General features: G+C 34.9%; 1 protein-coding gene across 4 annotated transcripts in view; it reads right to left on the bottom strand.

Moving 5' to 3' along the window:
• The window catches only part of PHF14 (PHD finger protein 14), a 161,718-nt gene that overhangs the window by 124,044 nt on the left and 18,841 nt on the right, over positions 1 to 18,833 (bottom strand). For all 4 annotated transcript variants that reach the window (XM_058832675.1, XM_058832678.1, XM_058832677.1 and 1 more), the window contains exons 5-8: positions 10,601 to 10,760; positions 5,069 to 5,180; positions 2,768 to 2,905; positions 743 to 889 (exon numbers count right to left, since the gene is read on the bottom strand). In XM_058832675.1, coding sequence (XP_058688658.1) covers positions 743 to 889; positions 2,768 to 2,905; positions 5,069 to 5,180; positions 10,601 to 10,760 — 557 coding nt within the window. The remainder of the gene's footprint in view (positions 1 to 742; positions 890 to 2,767; positions 2,906 to 5,068; positions 5,181 to 10,600; positions 10,761 to 18,833) is intronic.

The raw sequence follows: 18,833 nt of genomic DNA, 5'->3' as shown, positions 1-18,833 counted from the left end.
CTGTCTAAGCAGTGAAGCAAACTGTGCTAGAAAATCCTCAGAATCAGAAAAAAAAATAAAATAAAATAAAAAAAAATACACACACTGAAACATGAAAGTATGCAGACTCCCTCAGAGAAATTGAAACCTTTGTATCAACAGGACATTTATCAGTTGAGCTTCTACAGTAACTGTTTTAAATGGATCTGTCACTAGACAGGGATATAGACTTGCCTAAGGCTTTCAGACAACTCCCACACAGTAGCAGAGGCTCACTTCTTTGCATAAATCTTTTTTTTTCCCTAGGAAATCTTTACTCTGAAAACACCTAGCACACAGAATTCCACTTAGACCTACAAAATTGGAAATCTAGATAGAAATAGAAATATGCCTAATTTTTTGTGATTTTTTCTTCAGAATCTTGAAGAAAATGTGAACTAAAATCTATGAATTACAATGAAAAAGTAATTACCAACTTTTTAACTCAAAACCAAAGTAATATTTGTCAATTCACACAAGCACAGATATTTTATATTTATTGAAATAAATATATAATATATGAGATATAACTATATCATATACAGACAGAATTGTTCTTAGTGACCAAACCCTATAAATAGTTCAGTGTGCTGTTAAAAGACAATGCACTATCAACATATTCCACATTTAATTCTCTACTATAATAACATTTTTACTTTCTCTTCATTTGTCTTGTTTAACATGGATGATTAATACACAGGCATTTGTGTCACAAATACAATACCTGAGCTTCTGGTGAAAGCTGTTTTTCTCTTTCCTGCAAGGACATTTTACAGTAAGATTGTAAAGCCAAGTAGTTCTTCCGCTTCCATTTTCTGTCTAACCTGTCTGCATGCTGTTTACAATAAGCAAAAAAAGGGTCAGCTATATCCTGTTTCAGAAAAAAACAAAGGGGAAGGAACAAAAATAAAGTGAGACAAAGTAAGGCCAAAGGGCTCTGAACAGCACAAACATTCTGGCAATCAGTTCACATGTTTGAATGGGCATGTTTTCAAAATCAAGTAAAAAGTATGTTTCTAAATCAATTTTGTCATGTTGATGTTATTTACAATATAAGGTGTTTTTCCATTTTTTTCATTGCATAATCCTAAACATTTTTAAATGTTTTAAAAATGTTAAAAGGATTTAACTCTCTACTAGTCAATCTCAGTACTGTATTTACATTACCAGTAAAAAAATCCCAGCAAAATAAATTCCTAAGTACAAATCCCTTTGACATATAACATGTATTAATTTCCTGTTGATTAACTGTGCCTTTTAAATCAAATCCTACTTAATAATTCTGAATACTATCAAAGGCAATATATTTGGTTTCTCCAACCATTTTGGTGGCTATACTCTCCCATGGTTTATCATCTCCAGGATGACTTTTTTTCCCATTTTTCATTCCACCATATCTGCACACTGTCATGGCTAGGTTTATAGAAACTTTTAGTACCCGCAAACCTTGCAAGCAGACTACCAATATCTGAGCCATGAGGAGACATGGTTTGAGAAATACATTTTGTTGCCTTTGTATTTTCAAAAGTGTATCAACAACATCATAAATCTATAGACTAAGAAAAACTTAAAACAGTCTTCCTACATAAAGTAATACAAACATTAATAAATTACCTATCAAATTTCCCTTTATTCCACTTATAAAACATAAACTAATGAAATTTACTCTGACTTTCCTTATAAGCACATTTTAATTTAGATTTTCACAGTATGCAACAGCTTACTTCAGAAATTAGCTGTGCCCTAAAATGATATTGTGTGAGACCCTGATTAAAAATTTGACTGAAGAAAACATCTAACAAAATTTTAAGATAGAAAGGCCAGCAGATATATATGTCCAGAGGGAATTCACATGGGGCATTTAAAGACTCAACCTTACACATAATCTATTAAGGACAACAACAATGAGACAATGTATTATCTTCCTATTTATTGGTCCAACAGAAGTATTTTGTGATTCCTTCATGAATTCCTTGTTGGTCCATTGTTTTCAGAAACAAAAGTGTCATGATCAACAGTGAAAGTAATGCTAGTTTTTGTGTTACCTATGCTACTTCCTAAGGCAAAAAGCTAAACTGTGAAGCTATGAACATGACTGGCTTAATCCAAATGATATGTATCAGGATGAAACTGGACAACCTAAAAGTACTTATATCATAAAAATTAACTGGGAAGTAGTAACTTCAAATCTGAATTGCTATAGATCATATTAAAAGGGAAAAACTATTAAGATATTAAGAAGTTATCAGGAGGTTATAAATACTTGCTTTTCATTCTGATTCCGAAGATTAACGTTACCACAAGGAAAGCCATATCTATGTACCACAAATTGAAGTAAAATACTGGAAAATACGCATGAAAAAGTGGCATCAGAAGTGTGTTTAATTTCTCAAGTCTCCTATTTCGTATGAAACAGAGATTACTGTAGTACACAAACAGCTAGATAAGTATGTCACCCTATGTGAAGTTCAGGAAATAGAGATAGAATTCCTGTGTGTATTGACTGACACTCTATTAAGCCAACTTCTGTGTTAACTCTTTCTACCCTTTTTTCCAGTCAGTTTCAAAAGATGCTCAGTTGGACAGTTTGGTGAAGGGGTCTCCCTGTACAGTTCCTTTACCCAGCCTAGTCCTTGTTATCTACTTAAAAAAAACTTTGTTCAGGACCTGTGAACAAAAAAACTACCATTTCAGGTCATCTCCATAAGCTTTCAATAGAGGTCTTTTATTCTATCCTTTCCATAGCTACCTCTTCTGCTGCTGCTTCTGAGAGGAGGCCTTCCTTCTGAGCACAGGTCACATGGAAATAAGCTCTGCACATCCCAGCATCACAACTAATGCATACACCAGTTCTGGCAAAACGAGGATCTTCACAAAAGCTGCACTCCTTTATAAAGAAGAATGGAAAATGCTGCAGTAAATATTTCAGGTGCATTTTGCCTAATATTTGATAATTTATGTCATATATATAAAAACCAAACTGGTAGGTTACTCCTGCCTGGTACAGAAACCAAGTATGTTCCCAATGGCTGACATTACTTAAAGCTTCCTGCTTTCTCAACTCCCACTATTTCATTTTCAACAATGTTGAAGTGCTTAAACAATCTAAACAGCATGTTGGATGGAGTTTTATATGAACCTCCAAGTACTGCATTTCCCTTCAGTGAAAGAACTAAATACCATCCAAGCAATTCAAGCACAATTAGTAATGTAAGTATGGCATAAAAAAAACCACCACTCCTCAGCAAACGTTCAACAAGTTTAGAGGACAAACAAAAAAGAGAAGTGCTCTGAATGACTGAAAACCATAGATAATTATGTACATGTCTTTCAATAAGCAATGACTGAGGAGTAAACATGACAGTGCAGAAGCAAATACTCAAAAATCATAAACATCAGTAAGGAACGTTGCGATTCACTTAGTTAAAGAACTATGGCTTCAGATATGTACATTCTAGGCACAGTCACTTGCAAAGCAACAAACTGACAACCCCTAATACGACCTGGAAAAAAACAATTAACTTATTTTTCAGTCAGATCAATTCCTCAGTCTGTTTCACCACAATTTCAAACCAAATTCCTGTGCCAGCAATCTAGAGCAATGAGCACATAAGCAGGAAATGGGAACACGTGCTGCTTAAACAGTGCTGCTATCCACTGCATAAAGATGACCTAAAATTATACATTTCCTAGACTCCTACTTGCTTAATAGAGAGCAAAGCTGTCTAACACCTAGAGAAAATATCTCCATGCAGAAAGATAAACAACAGAATGGAATGGTAGGGAAAACTCAGTGACTGAAGAATCTCAAGACATCACATATGCTACACTAGAAGGGCACCCTTTAGCTGTGTAGCTGCATCACCTAACAGGTAAGAAATTAAATGAAAAAACCTATTACATTAAGCTAGTTATTCAAGGGGGAATGTGCAAAATAAGATATAACTTCCACACTTCATACAGCAAACAGCATTTACAGCTATGCAACAGTATGAGTCTTTTTCACCTGTACAGTTCACTTTCACCTTACAGCAAGAAAAGATGCCCAAATTCTTTACCCTAATCCTATACATCACTCGTGTTTTTTTAAAAAAAGAGCATGATTAATTTCAACAACAGTTTGTAGGGTCTGGTGTGCTTGCTCCAATCTTTTTTTACAAACATTTCTAAACAAGGCTAAATCCCTCAGCAGGCCCAGGCTCCTGATACAGGTATGCTGTACATGGGCAATCCAAAGTGGTTTAATCTGTTTTATGTATTTATTGTATGCATTTTTAAAACTGCACATTTTTTTACTTAGTATTCCATTTAACAAATTGACATTAAAGAAAACAGAAGTGACGCAGCAGAAATGACGCTTTAGAGCTGCAGACTTAGAACCAACCACCTTCCCTCACAGCCTGACAGACATGGCTTCTCCACACTGTCTCCGTTTGTAAATACTAACAATATTTACCAAAATAATGAGTGCTGTCCTCTGCCCACTGCAATGGTTTCCTGTAAGGTTTGTTCATGATTACTTTTCATCAGGACCGAAAACATTTACATCTAAAACACTTTTAACTTTAGAACTATTTTTCAGTTCAACTTGAGGGTCCTGTGGATTTTTGTAAACATTGTTTTGGAACAGCCCTTACATCCAAACTCGAAAGTAATTCTTACTAATGTACATCTGCCCTTCTTTTAATCAAATTAACCTCCCATTTCTCATATTATAAATCATCCTAGCTTTCCATTCATATTTTGTCAATCTGCCACTGACTTCAAAAGAAATTAGCACCTCTGTAAAAAAATCGGGGAAATTGGGCAAAAACAGTGACAGAAATTATGGAGAACAGTGGTAAGGGAACAGGTAGAAAGATGGAGGAAAGAGCAGGTAGGTTGTAGGTATAACAACCATTAACAAATTTTATCTCATTTTTGGTCCTGAACCTCACTACAAAATTGCTATAAAAAAGAAAAATAAAGTTGGGAAGATGCATTTTATTCTATTACATGCAAAAACATAAAATACAGCTACTCCTTGCCACTACATCTCTTCTAAACTTACCTTTGCACCATACTTGGAGTAATTCATTTCTGTTAGTGTTACTGGCCGCAGCTTGTCAATATCTCCAAATGCCACTCCTGGAACATAGAGGGCACAAACAATGTGGACCCACCTAAAACAGCAAACAAAATTAGGTTACTGTTATCAATATTTTGATCCTATATTATACTTACAGTTTTGAGATTTCAAAGTCCCTTGTATATGTTGCAGATGCTAGCTGAAAGACTTGAAGCAAAGTACATTAAAAGCAGGGTTGGAGCACCTGTTGGGAATTCAGGAGCTCAGACACTAAGCCATAGAGTAAGATCCTTCCACGGCACTGGGATTGCTTTGCCCTGGATCAAGGGCTGGGCTACCACCACCTTCATGTTTTGACAGCTCTCACAAGGGCTGCAAACACTTTTCAAGGAATATGAAAGGTGTTCAGAAGATTTTGATATTACTTATAAAGCAAAAGCAGACAGATATTTTCATGATGTGGTAGGGGGTAGGAAGGGAAAGAACAAAATTATACAGGTAGTCACAGCGACACTGAGCTTGAGCATATCGCTGTGCAGCACTTACAACACAGCATCAGTCAGACTTTGCACTGTTAGTTTCACCTATTATTATCACCAAAACTAACTAGTTTTAACCAGTGTAGAGAGGACTTGCATTCAGGAATAAACATATCAGGGTAGTATAAAAGAAAGGCCTATCTGAAACTCAGATAAATAGACTGTTACTTAGTTGTTCCCTTCTTTACTGGCCATAAAATGGCTAGAGAGTAAGAGGTCTAAATCTTCAGCCCTGAGGGGCAGAAAATTAATCTGGACCTTAGTGTATAGTAATCAAATGCCACACAGTGGTAAAGGCTTCAACCTCAACACTGCTCTTGACAGGCATCTTCTTAACCTTCTGAAGCTCTCAGCTACTCAAAAACAGCCTTGCAGCAGAAGACAGATTTTTCTCCTCTTCTTCCTCTTCTTACATTGTTCTCATAATGAATTAATAAAAGATCCAGCTCTCACTGTCACAAACCATCAGTTACTGACAAACTCAAAACTTTTTCAGCATAGCATGCATGACTCAAATTAACTGAGACAAACTACTGCAAATAATCTTACTGTTTTATCAAAATTCAGGAAGTATTTGCTACTCCTTGCTATGTCACCAGGTGGGAGAAAACCATGACAGAGGGCCCAGATTGCTGGTTTTTTGTTATTTTAAGATATTCAAGAAAATGGCCTTTCAATTGCAGAGACTGTAGCTAACACTTTGAACCTATAAAGTCCCACATGATATATAATACAAGAAGAGACTCCACATATAACTGAGCTGAAATATCCTGTTTGAGCCTCAGCAAGTGTGTTAATTCAGCACTTTACAATCTTCCCAGTCATTACTGTTTAACAGTAAATGTATCACTAGTGAAGACTAAAACTCTCTTCTGTTCTAATCAAATAATAGAATCTACTCCTTGTATTCAAGAAGACTCATGATGATGTGAGAAACACTTCTTCCCTTGTCTCTTTTACCAGGGATTCAGTACAGACCTGTTATCACCTGCTTAAATCCAAATCCATACCGCTGTGCCCTTTTTTCCCATCTTCTACTATTGTTTAGCCTAACTCTTCTCCCTCCTCTTTCCTTTGTACATCAATTTACAAAATTGATTTAAAAAAATTCAGTTATACAGAGCAATAACATCCCGGGTTTAAGTGCACTTAAAACAGCTCCTTTTATTAACTAGCTGCTTAGAGATGAGAGAAATACTGAAGTTTATGGTTATACTATTCAGGAGCTCCATGTAGCCCTGGTTTCCCAAAGCAGCACACTTCTCATCAATGGTCCTTAAACCTACAATACTGGAATTTTTCACACTCAGATTAATCAGGTTTCATGTTATTTATGAATCATATATCCGAAAAGAAATTCCGAAAAAGCAAAATATGAAAGGTTCAGTAGCAAGCTCAGAAATTCATCTGTATTTCAGTCTTTACAAAAAAAAAACCAATGATCTTTCAATGCACATAAGTGGTGGACAGACTATTTACTCACCATTTTCCCCCAAAACAGTCAAAGATATTAACTGGATAACAGAAAAATCCCAGTAACAGTAAGAAAGTACTTAAAAGCCATTAAATTGCTTCACTCTAAGAAATTTTGTAAGAATTTTTCCACTAAATCGAAGAAGCCACAACACTGACTGATCCATTGTATCATGTCTGACAAGACTCTTCACTTGCATACTGAAAACAATTACTTATCCTATGGTTACATCACTCAGGTTTGGGATGCTAAGTAGCAAATTCCTTTTAAAACATGTAAACTTAAAACAATGAGAAAAAAATATATCCCAAATACACATTTTTATGCAAGAACTGCATTGTTTTGCTCCACAAATTTTACTAGTGTTCTTCATAGCCACAAAATCATTTGGTCACAGCACTGTAACTACAGGAAGATGCAAAGAAAATTTAAATATGAGTTACAACCTTGTCTTTAAACAATGTAGTACATATATGATGGCTTGCTAGCTACCAGAGAACAAGCTGAGATACTCAAGTATTCTGCCAAACACCTTGCTGCTCAGAAAGGGAGTAAACCTCATCCCTGGTTTTACTACAGAATAAACACTCCAGCATGCCAGCACAGCCCTCTATCTTAAAACAATGTTATATGCAAAAAGATTCTTCTCATTAGTATATGAGAAGTAAATCTGTCTGAGTCCCCACAAAACCAGTGGAGGTACAACATATCCCTGCAGGGGAGCAGTGGAGCACTGGGTACCACCTCTGCCCTTCCATGCTGTATCCAGGAGTGGCATTAGCCTGGCCTAAATCACTACCATGCTTCTATGAAATGTTCCTCTATTAAAGAAAGCATATGTATGTGCTTAAATGTATATTTTAGCAAAGATAATGATTTATTAAAGTAAATATCTCATTGACATGAGCATATTGTACTTATTTTCAAAAGGAAATAAAAAAAAATTTAAAGCAAAATATGACACACAGAATGAGACCTGTAACCTTGAGATAAACAGACTTCTTGTTAGTAAATAAAAAATATCTGAATTCTGTAGGGCTTCTTTTCTATACTCTTCTTTTAATTTAAGGTGTGTAATACAGAACAAATCTTTATAAACAGAAGTTAAATATCTCCACAATTATTATTCTTAACAAAAACCCAAGGTTCTGGTTGGAGATTTTTGATAATAAATTTTAATACAAACTACTAAACATACTCTCTGAAGTTCAATATAAAGATACACATCTTCTACAAGCAGCTGCTTTCTCAATTTAATTTGCACAGTTTTTTCATGCTCCACTGGTGTATTTAATGCTGCTGCACTCTGTAGGAGTTTATCTATGATAAACCCAACAGCTGGCTGCTTGCTTCATACTGACCTTCTCGAAATGTTTCAGTACGTGTCACCCAAGTATTGCAGTACTACAGATTTAAACTGCCATTTCTGTGTGATTGGCACACAAGTGCCTCATTTCTTTAATCACCTATATGTGAACTCAGACCTGAATCTTTATTAAAAAACATACACAAGTCAGTCAAGTTCACAGCTGAAGCAGCTTCAGCTGCTTTTAATACCAGTTCTAAATATTTTCCTGCTCATTTATTTAGCTGCACATGTTTTAGAAGCTTGTAATTAAGACAAATTGGGTAATCAAAGAAGAATAATCTTCCTTGTTACTTTACCATCCATTTAGCTTGGAGCAATGATGACAGATGTTGATTAGGAAGGAAGAAAAACTCCATACTGAAACAAGGACAGAATTTATATTTTTGGATAATAGCATTTTGAGAAGTAAAATTTAATAAATTTACATTTATACTTGTGAAACTGAGAAATTAATGTGAAAAAGCTTCTGCTGAGAAATTAAGCACCTCATTATTATAACGATTCACCTTTCATGTAAAAGGAGAGAAATTATTCCAATTTGATTATGAATAAAAACTGACTAGGTTTGGTTTGTGTAATTTTCAGCACTGATGCATATGATGAATTTATTTTTAAAAGGTGGTAAGGGGATGAAGAGCAATGGTGAGTTAAAGGAATCTGTTACTCAGTAATCTCTTCCTGCTAACACATCAAGAAAAGCACTGAACTGGATTATAGTTAACTGATTACAATGGAAACATAATGGACACTGCCCCAGGACCCTACCTCTAGTCTATAGTGCCCACCTACCCTTGAGAATTCAAGTTTATAAGTACATAATAAAAAGACAGCAGAGGAATTTTCACATATTAATAATGTATACTAGTAAACAGCATTTTTTTTTCCTACATAACCTCTTCATCTGAGAGAATAAACTTATCCAGGATAGTAATATCACATTATCCAGCAAATAAAGATACAATAACAATAATAAAATATTGTGATAACACCTACTGTCAGCAAGGCAGGCACATGCTTCTGCACAGACAACCAAAGAAAATACTTCCAGTTTAACTAAAAGCATACCACCACTTTAGAAGACAAAATTTAAGCAATTATTAAAATGCTGACTATATTTTCTACTAGGATAATATGGAAAGTCATATATATAGGGCTTAAATTGTTTGCAGAACCCAGGAATAAAAAGGTTGAAATAAAATTTGCCAAGTGTTATCAACTCTCACATTTCCTGTTACACAATTGACTTACAGTCTTTAAAAGTAATTTTCTTGCATATAGAAGCATTTTTATTAATACAGAAAACAACTGGAAAAGCACAATTTGCTTAGTTATATAAAAGCTTTATATGGAAGATACACATACACTCTTGAACCTACTACAGACCAGAAACAAGGATCTGAACCCTAAAAGTACTATAAAAGCACAACTACCTCCAAGGTTCAAAATTATTCACTATAAACCTTGACTCATTGGTGTAACTTTATTTTAAAAGCTTATGACAAGCTCAGCACCTGAAAACATTGCTTATTACCACATACCTGTAATTTATACAATCATAAATTGTATGGGGAAAAAACCTTAATTTTCAAAGTATATTAATAATAATAAAACAAAAAGACCAAACAAAACTATGAAACCATGCAGCAAAATCTCATGACATTAAACATAAATCACACGTCACTGATAATGCAGCTTTTGCCTCTAGTACAGATAATTAGTTATCACTAATATGTACATCTTAATAAGCAGATTAATTCCCATGATGTCTTCAATTCCTGTCACATTTGAACATAAATTCTCAAATTAGACCCAAATTCAATTCTAAAAAGAAGCAAAGAATATTCTCAAAAATCAAGAATATAAACTTCATAATTCTAAATAATCATAAGATACTAGGTCTGTCTTTAGCACACCTTCAATATAATTTTGAAATGCTGCTTTTTCCCATCACTGCCTGGCATCACTGACCCAGTCCTTTGCTCCACTAAAATAAAAACATGCAGTTTTCTTCCCACTTACATCCTACTTGAAAGTCAATAGACTTAAGCAGTCTCTCTACAAGGTATAGGGAAAAAAAAACCCAACCTTTTATAGATGACATCAAATTCAAAACATCACTTATTTATTCTTACCTGCCTGCATCAGTCTCCTTGAAGATCCCATCCTGGTTGGGACACAATTCACAGCTGGGTGTGACACCACATTTGCAGGCATCACAAAACCAAGGCTCTGTGGAATTTTCTGAAGCTGAACTCATGATAGAGTCACTCTCCCCATCAACACCATAGCAGCCTACACACAGAACAAATGGAAGATCAATACAAGAAGAGAAAATTGTAGAAGTAGCCACTTGCCAGTTATGACTTCAGAGGGAAACATACACACACATTCACGGGAACGATTTGACAAATACTGAGATACTCAAAGTTTACAACGTTTTTGAAACTATTATGGTTAGTGCAAAATCTACATTTTAAAGCCAATTTAATTCTAGAAAGTCACCTGTTTTTCGTGATTGTATTAGATTACAACTGAAAAACAAGAAGAAAAGATTTTTTTCTTTATTCTTCTAGCCACACTTGGTGCTCTTTCAGACTATCCATTAGGAAGAAAAGTAAGAAAACAAAACTTGAAGCAACCAAAGATGAAAAAAAACTCAATGCATTTTTTTTTAGTAAAGAAATATATTTCAAGATAAAAGCAACAAGCTTTTCTCCCTGAAAATTAACATTTTTTGGAGGGAAGTGAAGAATGTTTGGGTTTTCTTCTAGAGGTTCATTATGTCAATAGAATCCAGTCAACAAACATGCACTCCACTTTCCCACTTTGCATTCAGCATGCAAATCAGCTACAAAAAAATATACATGAAATAAAAAACACTATTTACCTACTTTATGAGTTGTAGGACTGCCTTAAGAAGCCTTGTGCAACTTCAAAACCAAACTAAAGTTTGTGGAGCACAAAATGATAATTCTGAGACACCACACTGGCGACTGATGAAACATATATATATATATATATATATATATATATATATATATATGTATTTTAAGCATTCTCATTTGTACCTGGTTTTAAATTATGGCTAGGCTCTACCATTCATTCAGTTTCTCCATTCCTCTTCAGTACAACTAGGGTATTATTTATGATTGCTAAGGTGCCTACGTATGCTTTATTACCACAAATTTAGGAAAACAGTGCCTTTAAAGTGATTTGCTATTTAAATCTTGCACAAGAGCAGGAGTTGTATTAGTACTACTGCAAATGACAAAAAGAAAAATACTAAATAACCACAAAACTTTTTTTTCATATCACACATTTCGAACATTTAGCTGCTATTCAATAAGAGAAAAAAATTTATTTGTCAACACTTAAAAGACAGTAAAGATTTCACTAAAAAAATTAAATTTAGCTATTTATCAAATGCAGCAATCAAGTCAAAATTTGTGCTTTCAGAGCAGTAAAATTACTCAATTCTGCAATTAAATAGCAACATGATTTTTTTCTTTGTTTCATTATCTGCTGGCTGTAATAAAATAGCAACAGTACTCCAACTCCCCTTGTGACAGAAACAAAGGTCTGCATAATACACTGAAACTACATTCAGCAAATAAGCAACACTGCAGAAACCACTCAAGAAACATAGTCTTCCATTACAGAATGAGCCTCATCAATAAGAATTAAAATAAGATGGCAGAGTGTTTCTTTTCCTAATAAAAAGTGTCCTAGAATCAAAGTGCAAGTAATGTGCAGAAGTCTGTTCACAGACAAATTTCATTAGGGATATACAAGACCAAATAGCTCATGCCCAGGGTCACTCCATCTTCTTTATAATGTGGTATCAGCTTTAAGCAACATTCCACAAAGTAATTTTTTTAACTCTAACAAAACACAATTTTGAATAGATGCCAGAAAATCTCCTTTTCAGCAATAACACTAATGTGCAAACACATACCTCAGAGCTGATGAATCATTAACCTTTTAGTAATTCCTTCAGACTTCTAAACATATTAACATTTTCTTAAAAGTACTTACTAAAAATTTCTTACCATTACAAATGCAGTAATACTGTCCTCAATCCACATGGCAAAACAAAATCAGCTTCTTTCAAACATTGATGTTTCTTCACCAATTGAAAGCAATCAGAGTTGGTTTTCTAGCCTAAGTGCCATCAGTCTACTAAAATTAGAATGATGACTTCCCCAAACTGTCTTACCTTCATTCTGAAATAGGTGCTTTATTATACTTATCAGTCATTTATACCTGATTGTTTTTTATCCTTCCTCCTAGAAAATGACATAAATGTGCTGCAATTATTTCCATACTTATCACGAGTGTTGGCATTAAACATTATTTCTATAACAATACAAATATATGTCCTTTTACAAAGGGGGGGGGGAAGTCCATATTTTTAACTCCATTTTTTTGCCCTAATTTGTATATAAATCTTAGTGACAGCTTTAAAGAGTTTAAGATCTCTGACAGATAAGGAGGCATTTACTCTTTTTACCAGCATTTAGCAAAAGCTAAACACCACACCTTTATAACCAGCAAAAGGAGTGGTCTTTAGCTGGAGAAAATAGACTAGATTACCATTAATCCTTGCTAATAAAAACATCAAAACAACCTGGTCTGCCACAAAGCTGAAGAAAAGGAAATCCAGCCTATATGCCGCTGACCTGTACCCTGCCAAATAGAGCTGCTGAATCAAAGTTGCAATGCAAAACCTTGTTGGCACTGAACCTAGGGTTCAAAGGAGATACTTTGTAATTGTTCTTGACAGACTTGTTATAAGGGCCAATTTCAGTATACTTTAAAGTCTAAATAAATCATAAATACAAATGAAATATATCATTTTAGGATCCTTAAAAATGCTGAGTATAGCAAAGGTTCAACTTACTACTACCTGCCTTCTTTTGCTATGGTGAAAAAATTATTTTGTTCCAATTAACAAAAATTTTAAGAAGTATTATTTTCATGATTTCAAAATGCACAGATATGCAGATACAAACATGCTACTTGGTAAATCATTCCATCCTGTATTAAGTGGCTACACCGAAGATCCATTTGAAGTTGCTCAGTCCAGCCATACTGAATGAATTACTGGGAATTGCTGGTGTTGGAACAGAATGCAGTCTAAGGGCTCACTTAGTAAAAGCATCAGGAGGTAACCTTTATGTCCCCTCTAAAAGTATCCCAACTGTACAGACAGTGACTACTTCAGGTCTCCCAGGAGAACAGGGGGAAGGATACAGAACCTGTAAAGGACATGTCTGGTTCCAAGTACTACCACTGCACCTCTGACCTATTTGGCATTAAGTCAACCATCTGCCCCTTTGACTGGAAAATACACTGAAGAAAATAAAATAACTTTTAAACACTTTGCTTAAAACGCATGCTGCCTTTCCATAACATTCACAAAAATTCTGAAGTCTGGGTCTTCAGAATACCCCTAAGAGCTACTTTTGAACTTAAGTTCATTAAAACCTCATGTTTGTATACTCTTAGATTACTGTATCATAACTCCATTTCTGACACCTCTTTTAACACTGTTTAACAACATTAACAATAAAACCAGATTAGTATAATACTATCCTATGAATTTAAACACATGAAATTCAAGAAGGTAAAATTTTCACACCACTTTACTGTTCCATTAATGGCATCTATACATTAAAATTACAGCTTAGTTGTCTGCTGAATGTATGCCATTATATACAGACAATACAAAAAACAATAACATTTTTGTTCCCTGATTTTGAAGTCATTTAACTCTGTCAACAGCTTATATTTTCATGTGATTGTCAATAAAAAGAAACTGCACACACTTTAAAATAATACCATTAAAACAATTCTTCTGAAATTTATACCACTGAGAGAAACAGAGACCTAGTTCTTGTCATGGCTGCAGTTGGTCCTCTGTTTCTCTGGGAAGGTAATTTTTTGCCAAAGAGGATATCTGCATACACCAACTACATCTATATAAACCCTCTGAAACACAAACTATATGGTAAACAGTATGCTAGCAAAATTAAATGCTGTGAGATCACAGTACTAAAAATATATTTCACTCAATTCTTAATTGGACCAACAGTTTAAAATAAATACATTAATAATTTCATGCATCATAAAGTCAGAACAATATTTTTATTTAGTAAATGGAGAGTACTAAAGTACATGATTTTGAAAAATGGATTTTTATACCAGACAGCAGCAGACCACAGTAAGGGGCAAAATTAAAATGCAAAAGTGTTTTACTACACTGTAGAGCATATGGCAACTACACTATTGCTTTTAGCAAGAGAATTTTTAATTCTCTGACATACACATCAAAGTACAGTAAGAAACAAAGAAAGGAGGTGAAAAATAAACTGCTCAAAAAATGTAGAACTTTTATTTAACTCACAGCAACTAACCCAAGGGCAACAACTGGCAAGTGTACTACCTACATGTATGGCACATGCTATGATGTGTGCCAGACATCTTCTTCAGACACACTGCAATCAAGATGTCAAAAAAACTGACAACACAGTTGGGGGTGTCCTGCTATTACAAGATCTTAGAACAAATACATTTATCCAAAATGACAGATTGGTGTCTAAAGAAGATTTTTATAAAAAGAAATGACAATTATCTTCATACAGAAGTAAAAATTCTGAAAAGCAACTGCATAAATTCAGTAAGAAAGATTTTTTTTTCCCCTTTTTTTAGGGGGGAGAGGGAGGATATGACAGGGATAGGCTGATACGTGAAATGAGAACACATTTTTAATTGATGGACTTATGAATTAACCACAGGCTTTTCAAACTAACAGATGAATGCATTGGGTAAGAATGGGTATGAAATTAGCATTACACATATGCTACTTATGCAGTTTTAAAGGCAGCTAAAATTCAAACCAGTTATTTACTCCACTAAGCACAGATTTTTGGGTACATGTCTGCTGCACAAAGACAGCTTTTGGAAAACTGATGCAGGCCATGCAGGTGATATGAACAGAAAGTAAACAGTTGTATTAGAAAGTGAACTGAACTTCTCACAATCTCAAAACTCTTCAGTAAGTCAAGTAAATGTATTTATTAAGGGTCCATGATTTTTGGTCTGAATGAAAATTCCCCTCTAACTCTTGACTATGTTGCTGCTTCCATATGAGCTCTGACAGAGCTGTTCCCAGATGAGTTATTGTGGGTTTTTTTTCCACGGAAGACCTTATTTAACAGCTCATTAATGCAAATAAGCAATCCAACAGGAATACAAGTCACAACTGAACAGGCAGCCGCTGCACCAGGTCCTCAAAAGGAAAAGGTGGTAGCACCAAATACCCAGGAAGGAGCCCTGGTGTCCAGAAGAAGTAGATTTGACTCAGAGCTATTTTCTCAGTTAATGAATAACTTCACATTAAAAGAGGTGGCTGTCATAGAGAAACCTCTTTCTGTCACCAGAAAGGTTCTGTGGTGGACAGAAACTTCCCCATGAACAGAGCACCAAGGATAAGACAAGGGTGTAAGACCCATTCCCTATGAAGCAAAACAGTTCTTGCAAGAGTCAACAAGGACAAGAAGAAAATAAGGTCTTTGGGAGATTGTCAATACCATACTTATGTGAGATCCTGGGTGGGACAGCAGTAGGATGTGAAAGGAGTGCACTCCTTCCACATAATTATTTACCATGCTACAGAGAAAAGAAAACAGGCTCATTCATAATACCACTTGAAACTGCATACAAAAACTATGGAGAAAATCCCTGTGGTACTCCACCAGCTTGCTTTAGGCATTTTAGAATAAATCACATTGCAATAAATGGGCATATTACTCTTCCTGAACGGAGGTAAACATCGCTGCATTGATTTCTATCCAATTCATAAATAGGAGACTCTTCATTCTATACCATGCTCTGAAAAACTCAAAAGCTCAAATATTAGAACAAATTTCTGGACACTGCATGATATCCACAGCCATAGCAATCTACCTAGTAAAAGAAACCTGAAAAAATAAAAACAAGTTCTTGGATTTCGACGTGTTTACAAAACACACTCGCTTAGTACTGGAAATTATTTTTCAAACTACCAAGAAGCTGCATATAAGAGTACAAATGACTGTGAATACAGTCTATGTCTATGTTCTGGGTATACATTTCCAAAGTACAGATCAAAGCCAATGATATTAAAAGTAAACCTTGCTTCTATTAACATTAAACAATAATTCTCAAGGTTTCAAGCCATGTTTGTATGATTACACAGTAATTACCTTTTCAACTACCTTTCAATCTAATTTGGAGATCAGCCGAGTCGAATGATTAGGCAAACAGGACCGAAAAGTAACTCTTGCACTGCATTTTGGTTTTGACTGCAAGCTCTTAATGACAGGCTGTCTTTATGTATTACTTGTGCATTCAGAAGTAAACAGTCAGTCAGTGACCACTGGGCAGGAGTGCAGAAACCTCCACGTCATTGAACATATGTGTATATATAAGATCACTGAATCAAACTAAAGCTTCAAAGGTTCCTGTTTTGTTTTGTTTTTTTTAACTGTCTGCTTTCGGCTGGGGTGGAATTAATTTTCTTCACAGCAGCTCATGTGTAGCTATGTTTTCGATTTGTACTGAACACAGTAATGATAATGCAGAGATGTTTTTGTTATTGCGGAGCATGACATGACCAGAGCCAAAGCCTCTTCTATTTCCCCCACTGACACAGCCAGGACAGCTGAGCCCAGCTGACCACAGCGATATTCCAGGCTGTATGACATCATGCTCGATATACAAAGTGAGGGGAAGGAGAAGGAAAGGGGGGATGTTTAAGGTGATGGCATTTGTCATCCCAAGTAATTGTTAGGTGTGATGGAGCCCTGCTCTCCTGGAGATGGCTGACACCTACCTGCCCATAGGATGCAGTGAATTAATTCCTTGTTTTGTTTTACTTGTGGGCATGGTTTTTGCAGTTTATTAAACTGACTTTAACTCAACTCACAAGTTTTCCAGCTTTTACCCTTCCCATTCTCTGCTGATCCTGCTGGTGTGGGAGTGAGTGGCTGTGTTTAGCTTGACGGGTTTAAACACAACAGTAATATTTTTATTTGTTGCAAGCAATTATTTAAACAAATTACTGAAAAAAGCTTAGGTTTAAAATAGCACTTCCCCTTACTTACCATTATAAAATATCCAAGTACAGAAAAACACAGGAAAATAAATATACATTTATATTGAAACTATATTCATACATATCTAGCAATGAAACACACACATTAAGTGTCAAGTAAAATTCCAAATTGTTCAGCTTCAAATGGATACTGTGGAAATTTGCATTTTTATCACAGTCATCAATTACTTTCACATACATGATTTGCTTATTTTCCTCTAAGACTTCACCTATTCAAACAGAACTTCACAACTGCTTCATATACACTTTCAAGTATTTGTTATTAAAATGAATTGCGAAGACCTAACTAAACATTCAATCACAAATGTGAAAAATTAACCAACATCCATAGTCAATTATCTGGTACACCCTTTACAACTTATCAGAGCAAACTACCAAATTAAATATTTTTAATTAATCTATTTTATTTTCTTGCAATGACAACAAAAGAAACACAGATTGCACTCTGCATCAGTGGGACTACAGGGAATCTTTGCCTGGAATGCTGTAAAAAGAAGCTATTACTTTTAAACAGATTTTGAACTACTAAAATTCAAGTGACTTTTGAACTATGGAACTACTTTCCTCTAGAGGAAAGCCAGCTATAATCATACTTTTGTAAGGACAGAAGTTTAATAAACTAAGTAAAATGAGGAACTGATCTTTTGGGGATTTTTAAAGTACTCCTCTTGAATAAAAACCAAATTTGCCATCATTTCATTCTGAAGTGGCCGAGGATCATTTTTTTATCACAATCATTCTTCACTTTAGCAGTCGTTATAATCATTAAATAAATCTTATGGAAGAACTTTCAGGGAGCTCCACAGCTTTAGAGTTTGGATGTATTGACTGGATGTAATGTTTGGGGAATTCTCAAGTATGCATTTATAACTATCTGCAAAAGACAGGTTTTTTTGTTCCTCGTGGATTAATATTAGACAGTGCTAGGGGAAAAATAAGATCGATCACAATTCTATAAAACTAACTTTTAGATAGTTACTGCATCTCAAATCAAATATATTCTGCACATTACTTTCCAAAAAACTTCATAGATAGAGAAGAAGGAATTCTGCAAGACACATAAATTTAGGAATCTAACACTTCTAGAAGCCAGTAAGACCTGAGTAATGCCCTCAAAGGCACTTGGAGTGTGATCCAGCTCATCACAAATTAGGCCAACTAATCTGCTCTCTAAGCAACGCTGACAGTATGGATTAGCTCTTTAAAAG

The sequence above is a fragment of the Poecile atricapillus genome, chromosome 2, assembly GCF_030490865.1.
Source record: "Poecile atricapillus isolate bPoeAtr1 chromosome 2, bPoeAtr1.hap1, whole genome shotgun sequence".
NCBI classification, from domain to species: Eukaryota; Metazoa; Chordata; class Aves; order Passeriformes; family Paridae; genus Poecile; species Poecile atricapillus.
Note: the sequence above shows the minus strand (reverse complement) of the source record. Positions and strands in the feature narration are given on the sequence as shown.